The following is an 11039-nucleotide window of genomic DNA, read 5'->3' as shown; positions in this document are numbered from 1 at the left end:
TAGTTCACTCCAGAGAAACACAACCGGCCTAGGCTACACCGAGGAAAGAAACGAGCGGCCAGCAGGCCTGGAAGTTCTTGACGAGACCCATGAGGGTCATGATGACACCCCAGCTGAGGATGATGCCGGTGAAGAAGATTCGGGGTGTGAGGCGCTTCAGGAGGGCGTTGGTCAGGGGTTCAGCAAGGGCGTAGCTGATGAAGAAGATTGTCAGGGACAGTTGATAGTCACCCTTTTCCATGCCGAGATCGGGTTCCATTCCGGCGAGACGCGCATTGCCAATGTTGGTACGGTCGAGGAACGAGAGAAGGTAACTGGTAAACGGGTCAGCGGGGTGCACTCGCGGGAGCGAAAAGAAAGAGAGCACACGGTCTTGCGCATGAATCATTTGCTTGTGGGGAAAAAACTCACAGCAGAGACAGCCAAGGGATCAGCCATCGGTCAACTTTCCACATGAGCTTCTTGTCCTTTGATTGCGTGTTAGCGAGACCGTCCTGTAATCCTGTAACGTAAAGAACCAGCTGTTCTGTCCTTAACTTACAATTGCGCGGCGCTCCTCCTCCGACTTGCCCGCGTCCGGATCAGGAAGGTTCGCGAGCAGCTGGGCTCGTTCATACTCGATACCGCCCTTTCCATTGTCGCCCGATGACGTCTCGACACGGTCGATCTCCGCCTGGGGCTTCTCATCGATGGCTGACATGCTGTCACGATGCCGCACGGCCGTTAACGAGACAGGAGTGCACAGATGTGAGTGTCAGTGATGTGGAGGAAAGAAGTGTAAGAGGAAGAAGGGGAGAAAGAGGCGGAAAGGGCGAAGTGATGAGGATGAGGAAGGAGCTCGATCGAGAAGGGGGGCGAACAAACGAGGGGGGATGCCGTCACTCTTGTAATGGGGTTGCGATCCGTAGGCCAAATTGATTTCGCGCAATGGTCCCCCTCCCCCTTTGGAGAAACGATCATCGGTTTGAGGGGGAAGCTCGTGGTCATAGGAGGGGCACACCTGGGGGGGTGGTAGAAGGGGGGCCACTACTGGGTCGTTACGGGATGTCTTTGTGCGCGGTAATGGGGACGGGGACGGACGGGGACGACAGGGTGCCGATGTCGCGGCCGGCCAGGACTGCTTCAACGAGAAGCTGTTTGCGTCCGAGAGCTGGGGTCTGGATTGGACAAGAAACTTCTGACAACGTGGAGCGGGATGCGGGTGAGATTTTTGATCTGAGCCTCGACCGAAGAGAGGGAGGGGTGCACATGGGTTGGCGCATGGGGCACGATGCACCAGCAACAAAAGAAACCTATGAAGGTCCAAAGTTGGCCGGGAAGAGCAGGGGTGCGCAGGTCTACGGTAGCTCGCCGGAAGGTAAGGCTATGGAGACTGGGCGGAGGAACGGACGCCAGGGTATCATGGCGAGGTTGCAGGCGCTGTGGTATCCACAACCTTGATATGTCGACAATGACTCGGAAGCGACGACAGATGAGAGTAAGATGCAAGCTGCAAATCTCGTTGATGCGGGGAAAGAACCGGAGCCTTTGCGCTTTGCGACTGCCCATTCGCGGGGTGCTGCCCGGATGGGACTTTCTACTAGAGGTCTCCTGGGTCTGGTCTGGGTCACGCCTGCCTCGTCCACTTGCATGTTCCGTCATCGCCGTGGCATGGAATCAGAGGCCTGCTTGTACATGTACCTAAGGTAGGTAGGTATGTGGGCAGATAGGTACCTTACCTGGGGATCTTCCATTGATCTCATCCATGGAGGAATACGGGACGAACGGGCTGAAGAAGCTTCGACGGACACGCGCGACCACCGCCAGGCTCCCAAGCTAGTCGACAGGCAAGAAAGGAAACGTGGGCTCCGACGCAAGTGCGATGCGCATCCCTCCGCCCGAATGGTTCGATAGCTTCTCATGGTGCCAATACGATGTGCAGCCGGCCGTCTCGAGGTGGGGAGGAGCGCCCCGGCTGACGGTTAGGATATTGGACACTTTCATCTCGAGCCACAAGCCACTCGCCCGCTCGCCCCCCCCCCCCTTCGTTGTCTGCAACGCAACGCACTGCAACACCTAGCCATTCAAAGGCTGAAGGCTGAAGGATCAGAGTTGGGGTTGGGGTAAAAGATGCGCACTCGATGCTGCTGCCCGTCCTATTTTTTTTCTTGGAGGGGAGGGGAGGGGGGGGGGGGTTGCCATTTTGGAGACGCTTCGCACATCCACCATGAGCAACCATTTTCCTCAACAGCCTGCCTGCTTGTCTTTGCGTCCTTGCGTAAGGTGTTGCTTCCTGTTATCGATGGTTAGGTACGGACGTAGCGTACACGTACGTGGGGGGCTAACGAGAGGCGCAAAAAAAGCCATGCCAAGGAGCCGGGATGCGTGGGATACATGGATCTCCAAAGGGAGCTCGAGGCTACAGAAGCCCATCAAAGTGGTGGGTCGATGGATCTGCCCCCCCCCCCCTCGAATGCCTCCTAGACCAATGCTAAGCAGGGACTCTAATCAGGTTCCGACGCTACTGGCCTTGCCTGCCCGGTGCGCCCGAAACATGCTCTGGTGGCTGGCAGCGGGGACTGGGGGCGGGGGTTGAAGTCATCACCTACACAGCAGCACTCCGCAGCGGGTGGCCCCCCTCTGCCAACCTCTAGCGCCAGGGTTGTGGCCCCGCGGCACTTGGGGCCCTGATCAATGAGAGGACCTGTATTGCCCTTTGACATGGGTCAGCGGAGAGAAGACCGACATTGGAGGGAAAGCGAGAGCGGGGGAACGGCCCTTTTGATGGGGAAACTTCGGTCGCAGCACCTATCACCACGGAAAGGTCGCCAATATTCGTTGTGCACCCTTCGAGACGAGGCCGCACCTTGGCTTGGCATCATTGTGAAGGAGGGCGAGCTGGAGTCGTGCTCGTCCACTCCCAAGACCTTCATCTGTCGCAAGGCTGCCGCCAATCGTGCAAGGAGGGTCGGGATGACTCGGTGGTTCGACTAGCTCAGTCATCTGCGAAGGTACGCATCCGTCGCATCCGTCAACAGGGCCACGAGGTTGCGCAGATGGCTGCCCCCCTTCCAGAGTGAATGTGCAGTGCTCCAAATTCTTCCCAAAGACGTGTCGTCGGGCGGAGGCGCGTCTACTTTGGTTGGCGAGTGTTTTTGGTCCTTGCTTCTCGGCCAGTCATGGGCAATGTTGAGGTAGTGCAACGAACTAATGTTGAGGCCACAATCCAAGGGGCCCCTCAAACCACCCACCACGAACACGATCCCATGCGATTCGTCGCTGGTTTGGTGGCTGGCATGGCTGGCATGGCTGGAGCTTGTTTTGGTGCAGGTTGTGTATGTTCTCGATGAAATTGGCGACCGGACCATCTGTAGTGCCAATGCTGCAGAGTATAACGCCTCACCACAGTGGTGGTGCAGCGCAACGCGCTATGTTGTGGATAGGCCAGGCTTGTCGGCAGTGTGTAACCAACAGCAGAGCCGTGAGAAATCGTGGCGCGGGTCTTTCAGGGACAGTAGAAATCGTGTTGATGGACTGGAGGCCAAGGCAAATATCGGGCCTGTGACTGGGGGGAAACACTGAGCCAATACTCTTGGCCTTTAAGCTTATCCCCGTGAGCGACTGGGCCACTCGTGCTTTAGAGTTGGACGGTTCGTGGGAGCACCCGAGAAGGCGTCTGGGTTGTCGCTTCCGAGCCTCGCGCTTGCTTGCTTGCTTGCCTGCTCGCTTGCCCGTTTGCCCGCTTGTCCGCTTGCAATTTGCTTACGTGCCTATTTCTCTCGCGTCGTGCGTGTGGCCGACGGGCGTTTGGCGTCTGGCGAGCTCTTCTGGGCCGTGCGACTGTCCAGATGGTTGGGAAACACTGGTCGTCGAACTGAACCTCACAACCTGCCCCCATGTTGCCGTGTCCCACATTCCACATGCTACAAAGTATGACCCATGATGCTGTCTGTAGTGGACAGGCTCCACCATGCCCGGTCGGTGAGCGTTTATCATCACGACAGCTCGACTCGCGTAGTGCGTCGCATGCGCACGACCCTGCTGGATTGGCGAAAGACGGGGGAGATGGGTTGGCATTTTCTTCTCTTTTGGTTCCCCGCCCTTGCAATCCAGTTCCTCGATGACTCCTCTGTATCCTGGCTTAATTGGTCCACCACCGCTTGTTACGCCGCCAAGTCTCCGATCAAGATGACGAATGTGGCCCCTCGCGGGCAACACTCCGCCATATTGTGCGAGCTGTCGTGCCACTGTTCAACTAAATCCTTGCTGTGTAACAACCGGGAGCTCCGGAGGGCTGAATTCGTAATGGACAATCGAATCTACCTTCATGTCAGGCGATCAACCGCGCGTAGGCGTCCCAGCGATGGTATGATGTCTTACCTAGTGGCAGGGGTTGCAACCTTGCGGGGCCTCTCAAGAGATGCGCGAAACGGATGCACCAAAGTCGCCTCGCCCTCCTGATCCGATTGAAGCAAATCTGGCTGCAGTTGCCTCTCATGCAACGCTACACAAACCCGGTACCTGGCCACCCCTCCATGACTTTGGAGCCTGAGCTTCGTTCTTGTGCATTCTTGACTCCTGGCTTGGTGTTCGTAGCCAAATTGCACCAGGGAAATCCGACTGTGAGTTTGAAAAAGTCACCTAGGGCTCGGCCACTGCGACTGAATCGCCGCGCAGAAGCACCCAAGTACCGCATCATGATGAAACAAGAAAAATCTTATGATGCAAGCGTTTGTATCAACGCCAAATAAAAAAAACCTCAACCGACGGCAAATTACGGTTCCTGTCGATCCCACAATTTACAAGTGCCGGCCTCTGGTGTCTTTTCTTACGACCCAGACCCAGACCGAGCCCGGAGGCTTAACATGCATTGGGGCCTAAAATGGCGCTCAGCCTCATCTTGGCATCTCGCTTCTAGAACACAGCAGTCTGTCGTTCTCTCCACGCTTCCCCAGGTCCAGCGCCGCCTTCTCCACAACCCCAACCCGAACGTTCCCGGGGAGGGGGGTTGTTACGCCCGCTCGTCTCTCCTGCTCGAAAACGTCGTTGGGTGGGTTTAGTTTAGTTGCCGCCTCAAGCCGTGCGCTGCATATACAATCGGCAACCAACGCGCCAGACGGACGCGCTGGCGCTCCGTATGCCACCAAACTTCCACGCTGCGCCCCCAACGTGCCGATGATCATCATGTGTGGCGTTCAAGGCGTGCTAGCAAATTTGCTCCCCTGCTTGCCCTGAGGCCAAGATGCCGATTGATACGACACAGATGTTTCAACCAGCCATGGTCTCTTAGCGGCGCGTATCCCCGCTACGAGCCTCCGGGGAATCGCGAGCTGAGTCGCGCAACTGCCAACAATAATGCTTGGCCGTCTTCCCAGCACAAACTATCAAGCTCGGATGCATTTTCTATCCATCGGCTTAATGCTCGGAGCTCCGAGCATCTCGGAGACAGGCCCATCAACTTCAACGATCCAGCGAGTGTCTTCCCCTAGGTAGGAAGGTATGATGTATGCTTCCTCGTAGTTCTTTTTGGCAGCACTCCCTAGGACAATCTTCTTCCGCTGCTTCCGAAATAGAAGAGCCGACTTTCTGTTGCTATTGTCATGACCACCATCGATGAGACTGTACAGTTCTATTCCTGGGCGGCGTGCCACTTGAACTTCTTTCCGTAACTCCTGACGTTTCCAGGCTTTTTCAACGCTGCATCAACGTGCTCAAAATCGCCCTCAAATTCATATTGCATTTTCCGCTGTTCCTTGTATATTGTATCGAACCCCTTATGTTCCCTTCTACATCTAGTTCAGTCTGCTGTCCTCGCCGAGAGATGCATTTTTGACTGGTGATCGTCCCAGGGTACAACCCAATGTTATTAAGGCAATGACTAACTAAGGTTCTCTATCTGCTACACGAAGCAGTTTCTAGATTCTGCCATTTAAATGCAGCTGGAGTGGCCCACCTGTCGACTGGACAAGGTGATTTGGGCTTTCTCAACCAACGTGTTACCCTTGGCCAAGGCTGCTAATTACGAGCATGCGACAGGCTTATGTCGATGAGTTCGAGCCCGAAGCCAAGTGAAGTATATCCTCGTCACGGTTTCGCTAGCAGACAGAAGCTGATATGACTAAAGGCAACACAATACAAGGTAGCTGGCACGATACTCTTTTTATATCCTCCAAACTTATTGCCAGAGCATATGCCGAACTCGGTACCTTGAAAGATACCAACGCAGTACAGCACGGTTGACGCTGCGCTAAAGGCATCATGCAGCCCTGATGGCTGTCTGCTGCACTCGGTCAACAAGTGTTGGGCCGTCATGGTATCTCAAGTAAAACTTGGGGCAACGCTTGCAACGTCATATATGATGGTTGCTGTATTGTTGTTAACAGCCTCTTGAAGGACATGAAAAGTCTGATGAACCCAGGCGCTCGCTTCTTGTGGCAGGCTGTATTCGACTTTGTGCCACGCCCTAAGAGGTCTTTATGGTCAACGTGTATGTCGAGAGCCGAAGAGTCGAAGCACTTCTGTGTACATCGCTAACTGGCTGTATGTCGCAGGGAGGTGAAAAAGCCGGCATGTGGTGCGTTATCTTCGATTGCATGAATGACTTGTCCGCGCACGCTGATAGTTATAGCACATGTAGCGACTGGGCGCCACACTGCTTGGCCGATGGTGGGTTTTGGCGATTTCTGGTTGGATGTTCCTAGGTCGAACGCGAGTTCAACACTGTAGAGGGACAATTGCATCGAATTTGACAAATAGTCTAGGTTTCCACCATCAATGAAAATGAGAGTCCCAGTTGCATAGTCGGCTCGAACAGAATAGAGTTAAGCATCGGTAGTGTGGTCTGGGGTCGCGACGAAGCCCACTGGAAACTCTTACCGCGTCCTTCGGGAATCTCCTGTTGTTTCTGTTCGTTGTATCCCAGCTTACCCATAGCTCCGTCTTCACTAGCCCTGGCACAATAGTGTTGACGCAGATTTTCTTATCGAACAGATCGGCGGCAGCCAGCCCTTTGGTCAAGGATAGTAGTCCACCATTGAGGGCACCTGCAACCGTGGCACCTTTCCCGGGCTGTATTCCGGCGAGACCAGAGGTCAGAGCGACCGAGCCTCCAGGTTTGATGATTCCATGCTTTGCAACAGCCACTTGATTTTAGCTTACTAAGTATGCTCAAAGCTTTAGAAAGGCATCTTTTCCTATGACAATACTACCCCAGAACTTTACACCGAACAGATTCTTCACGTCATTCAGGTCAACTTCTGGCTAGACTGCCGCGGATGATCTTGTCAACGCTCGAAAAGACGATATGGTCAAGAGGCGCGAGCGATTAGAGGAGTTGCGTGAAGCTAGCCTCGTCACGGAAATCTCCTACTCTGCCTATTACGTTTGGGTTATTCAAGCGCTGGACGGCACTCTGCACATTTTCCTTTGCTGAGGAGATGACAAACACATGAGCACCAGTATCAAGCAAGATTTCAGCGGCACCAACGCCGATCCGATTCTACGGGAACCAGACAGTGCATGAAAATTGTTGTAAGAGCACGACCTCCCTGGAAGAATCGCCAATGACAGCAACTTCCTGCCCGGGAAGCTTGTGGGCAAACCGTCCCATTTTGATGTGTTATGGTTTCGAAAGAAAGAAACGGAAGAACAGCGTCCGAATTCTGTATATATCAGTTGCGATGTAGACGACGCCATGCGAGGCATACGTGATGTCTGATTGTCAATCATAACGTGTGGTAATGACGCGTCAATAACTGGAGGAAGGGAGATGGCGTGATCCCCAATCCAGTGCGGGGTGATCGTCAACTTCCACGGAGATTTCCATGATTGCATTTGGTTTTGGCACAAAGTTGCGACCTCAAAAAAAAAAAAAAAAAAAGAAAACACGAAACAGGTACCACCACATATATACAGGCTTGTCAGGAGTTGCGTGCTCGAGGTCGTCAGCGCGCCCTGGGTACGACTGGTCAAGACTTCGACGCGTTCGCACTGAAGGTCTCGCCACCGTCGTCGAGGTATTTCTGCTCGTCCGCTGTCATTTTCCGGCCAAGCGGGCCGTTGCGATGTGGATAGCGTCCAAAGCGAGCAATAATATCACGATGCTTGTTCTCAAAGTCAAGATTCGAAGCCAGAACCTTTTCAGTTGCCTCCTTGTCCGTCGCCAGGACCTGACGGCAACGCTCCTCAGCGGCGTTATTGACTGGTGAAGACGTCATGAGCGTCTTGAAGTCGCGGCCCATGCGCTCGTACTCAGCCACGGCTTGGTCGTGCAACGCGATATCTTCTGAATGCATCAGAGGTAGGTAGAACCACATGCGGCGAGACAGGTGGTATCGAATGTCACGAGAAAATGGTATACCAAGATCGATGGCCTTGCGTGCAACGGCTTGGGCAAGTGGGTCAAAGATCAAGAAGACGAGACTTGCTGAAGACCCTCGGTAACAGTTGCGGGGGAATTGATCCAGCAAAAGGATTAACGCGAGCCAGTCCCCAGGGTCGGATGGGCTGGCGTCGGAAATGATCGCTTCTGGGGTCGCATTCGATGACTTGATGGCCTCAAGCGCTGGCTTGAAACGTTCGCTGGACGAGTAAGTGAGTGTCCAGTTGCGGCGTGGCCGGAATAACCTACCTGCAGAGATCATCAAGCTCTTCGCCTCCCATGAACCAACGCTTCATCTCATTGAAGCCTGGCAGGATGGCGGCATCCTCACTTTCCAAATGAGAAAACCAAAAGTCGCGTACCTCGCCCAGCAGTTGTGGGGAAATGGTTTTCTCAAGGGACGAGGGCTGACTTTGCTGCCCCAGGTGCCCAGCTTGAGTAAACATGGGGCACTGATGGCTCCGGCTCAGTTGCCGAACAGGAGCTGTCAGTTTAGATAGGCGTGCTTGTTGGAGCGACACTGGGCCGCCAGACGACGTAGCTGGAGTCGGTGCCCGTAAATTCAACGCCCGTCTGTGGCAAGGCCTTCTGATAGCGATTCCCTGGAAAGGTTTTCGCATTCGCATCAAGAGAGAGTTCATTGGTTGCCGATAGTCTGGTGTCACCCGAAAGCTGATGAGGTGGGACGCAATCCAGAATATGACAGGTTTGGCGCTCAAGAGTCCGGCAGTACCCGTAGAATCGCGGGGTGTCCGAAGATTGCGGCTGATGTGGCTTCTCCGAGTCATGTGATGTTCGGTCACGTGTTCCACTCCATGCTGTACACGACTTAGATTGGTCCCCCTGGACACATCAGACCTGGTGCATTGTCAGCTCGGCGCAATCTGTGTGCCTTGGAGGGACACAGGCGGCGCAGACATAGCGCCTCTGAAGACCCCCCATCCCAGGCTGCCAGGCTCTCCAGTTTCGCCCGAGTCAAGCATTTCTCTTCTCTAGTTGCCAAGTGCTTGGCTTGCAATGAGAAATTGTGGCGGCCATCAAATATGCCCAGGGCACAATATTCTGTTTGCCCACGTTAAAGAGACATGGCGGGGGGTGGCAGACAAGGCATTCTCGTACCCGACTGCTTGTTTGCGGCGCTCCACGTTCCAGCAGTCAGTAACTAGTTGAGCTACCAAGCCGTCTCGGAACAAGTCTCGACCACCGAAGTCCCGCTGGCGCCCGGCCGCTACGATACGGTCGCTGCTCGACCCCGACTCGAACCGACGCGAACAGCGCGCGCTGTGTCGTGCTATGTGGTCCTGTGTCGTACCGTCAAAGTTCTTGCTCCACTGTTTGCGATAAGCCCACCTCCCTTGCCTTGTCAGCTCGTCCGTTGGTGGTCACCTGGCCCAAAGCAGACTCTCAATCCGAGTCGGCCAATCTGCGAACGCATCCACTCCCCACCCTTGCACTCACTGGACTGTGGCGGAGCCAATTTCTGTTTGCAATCCACTTCTTGGCTATCGTTCCAGAACGTCGTCTAGCTCCAGCAAGGAAGCTCATGAAGGTGCGATGTGCCTGCGTGCGCCTGAGGGTTCGTCTGGGGCAAAAGTATGCATAGTTCTCGGGACTTTACAACAACGCCACCAGCCGTTTGACTCGCCGTTTGACGCTTGCGAACTCAATCCATATCTCGACGACGTAACAGGAGGCGTTTTTTTTTACCCGGGATTCCCCACGAAAGGCAGACCAGCTGAGAGAAGAAGAAAAAATTATTCGGCCTGCATCAAGGTGCTACTTCAAGCCACAGGCAGACCAGGCAGGGCGAAGAGGCAGGCCAAGAAGGGTCGTGTGGGCGAAGCTTTTCGGTCAAGCTTTCCACTCATCTTGGCCATCGACCTTGGCCATCTCTGCCCTGCTTGGCTCTCTTGGCCCTCTTGGCCACTCGGCTATTCGTCTCGACCAGGGTGTCTGTCTCTCGGCTTTTACAGGACGGGGCGTCCAGCCCCTCACCTCATTGAGCGCGATGGCTGACGGGAGGACCGGGTCTTGCACGAGACGGCGGCCGCCACGACCACACCCTGTTCGGCCTCAGCCCAATCATGTGTACTATGAATGATGGCAGCACCGATGTCCCCCCACTTCATGCGATTCAAGCACGCAGGTTTTTGTTTACCCACCCTTGCCAGTTTGATCTGCCCAACAACAGAAAGAGCTAGCATCCAGGGCATCTCCCCTCATCCTATGGCGAGGGCGAAATGCGTCCGGTTGACTTCGGCTTGTCAGGTCGGGCCCCGCCTCGTCTTGTCAATTTATCCCTCTGTTCCTCCACCTCGTGATAAGGAGTGGCAGGCTATTGCCTGCCAAGCTTCCTTCTGGAAGCCTGGCAGCCGGCTTCTTCTCTGCGGGCGTTCGTGCCAGTTGGTCAGCGTCTGGACCTGGCGGCGAGCACCAACACAGATCGAGCTCCATCCAGTGAAGATCTCAGGGCTGTGCAGTACATGTACCTAGGTAGGTACTGGGCTCCCAAACGCGAAAGAGCAGCGACGCAGATCTTTTCGCCCAGGATCCTCATCATCGAGCGCGCCCTTGACGCCGCGAGGACGCCGCTGGACGCTACCCCAAATCTCGTTACCAAATCGTTACTGAACACTGCACCAGCGAGGTCATCATCGTCGCACAGCTTCCCCATTACGCA

General features: G+C 54.9%; 3 protein-coding genes across 3 annotated transcripts in view; all 3 read right to left on the bottom strand.

Annotated features, from left to right (window-relative positions):
- The window catches only part of VDBG_09013 (bodown198), a gene marked incomplete at both ends in the record, with an annotated part of 2272 nt that extends 1572 nt beyond the window's left edge, over window positions 1-700 (bottom strand). Inside the window, 3 exons of the mRNA XM_003000472.1 lie at window positions 40-314; window positions 412-467; window positions 542-700. Of these exons, the coding sequence (XP_003000518.1) occupies window positions 40-314; window positions 412-467; window positions 542-700 (490 nt within the window). The remainder of the gene's footprint in view (window positions 1-39; window positions 315-411; window positions 468-541) is intronic.
- Window positions 701-6736: 6036 nt separating this feature from the next.
- VDBG_09012 (conserved hypothetical protein) lies at window positions 6737-6910 on the bottom strand (the record flags this gene model as incomplete). The annotated part of the gene is made up of 1 exon (XM_003000471.1): window positions 6737-6910. The coding sequence occupies one exon, from the start codon at window positions 6908-6910 to the stop codon at window positions 6737-6739; it is 174 nt and encodes a 57-aa protein (XP_003000517.1).
- Window positions 6911-7946: 1036 nt separating this feature from the next.
- VDBG_09011 (conserved hypothetical protein) lies at window positions 7947-8805 on the bottom strand (the record flags this gene model as incomplete). The annotated part of the gene is made up of 2 exons (XM_003000470.1): window positions 7947-8559; window positions 8609-8805. 2 exons carry the CDS (start codon window positions 8803-8805, stop codon window positions 7947-7949), a joined length of 810 nt encoding a protein of 269 aa, XP_003000516.1.
- Between the last annotated feature and the right edge of the window lie 2234 nt (window positions 8806-11039).

Source organism: Verticillium alfalfae, genomic scaffold (assembly GCF_000150825.1).
Source record: "Verticillium alfalfae VaMs.102 supercont1.14 genomic scaffold, whole genome shotgun sequence".
NCBI lineage: Eukaryota > Fungi > Ascomycota > Sordariomycetes > Glomerellales > Plectosphaerellaceae > Verticillium > Verticillium alfalfae.
Note: the sequence above shows the minus strand (reverse complement) of the source record. Positions and strands in the feature narration are given on the sequence as shown.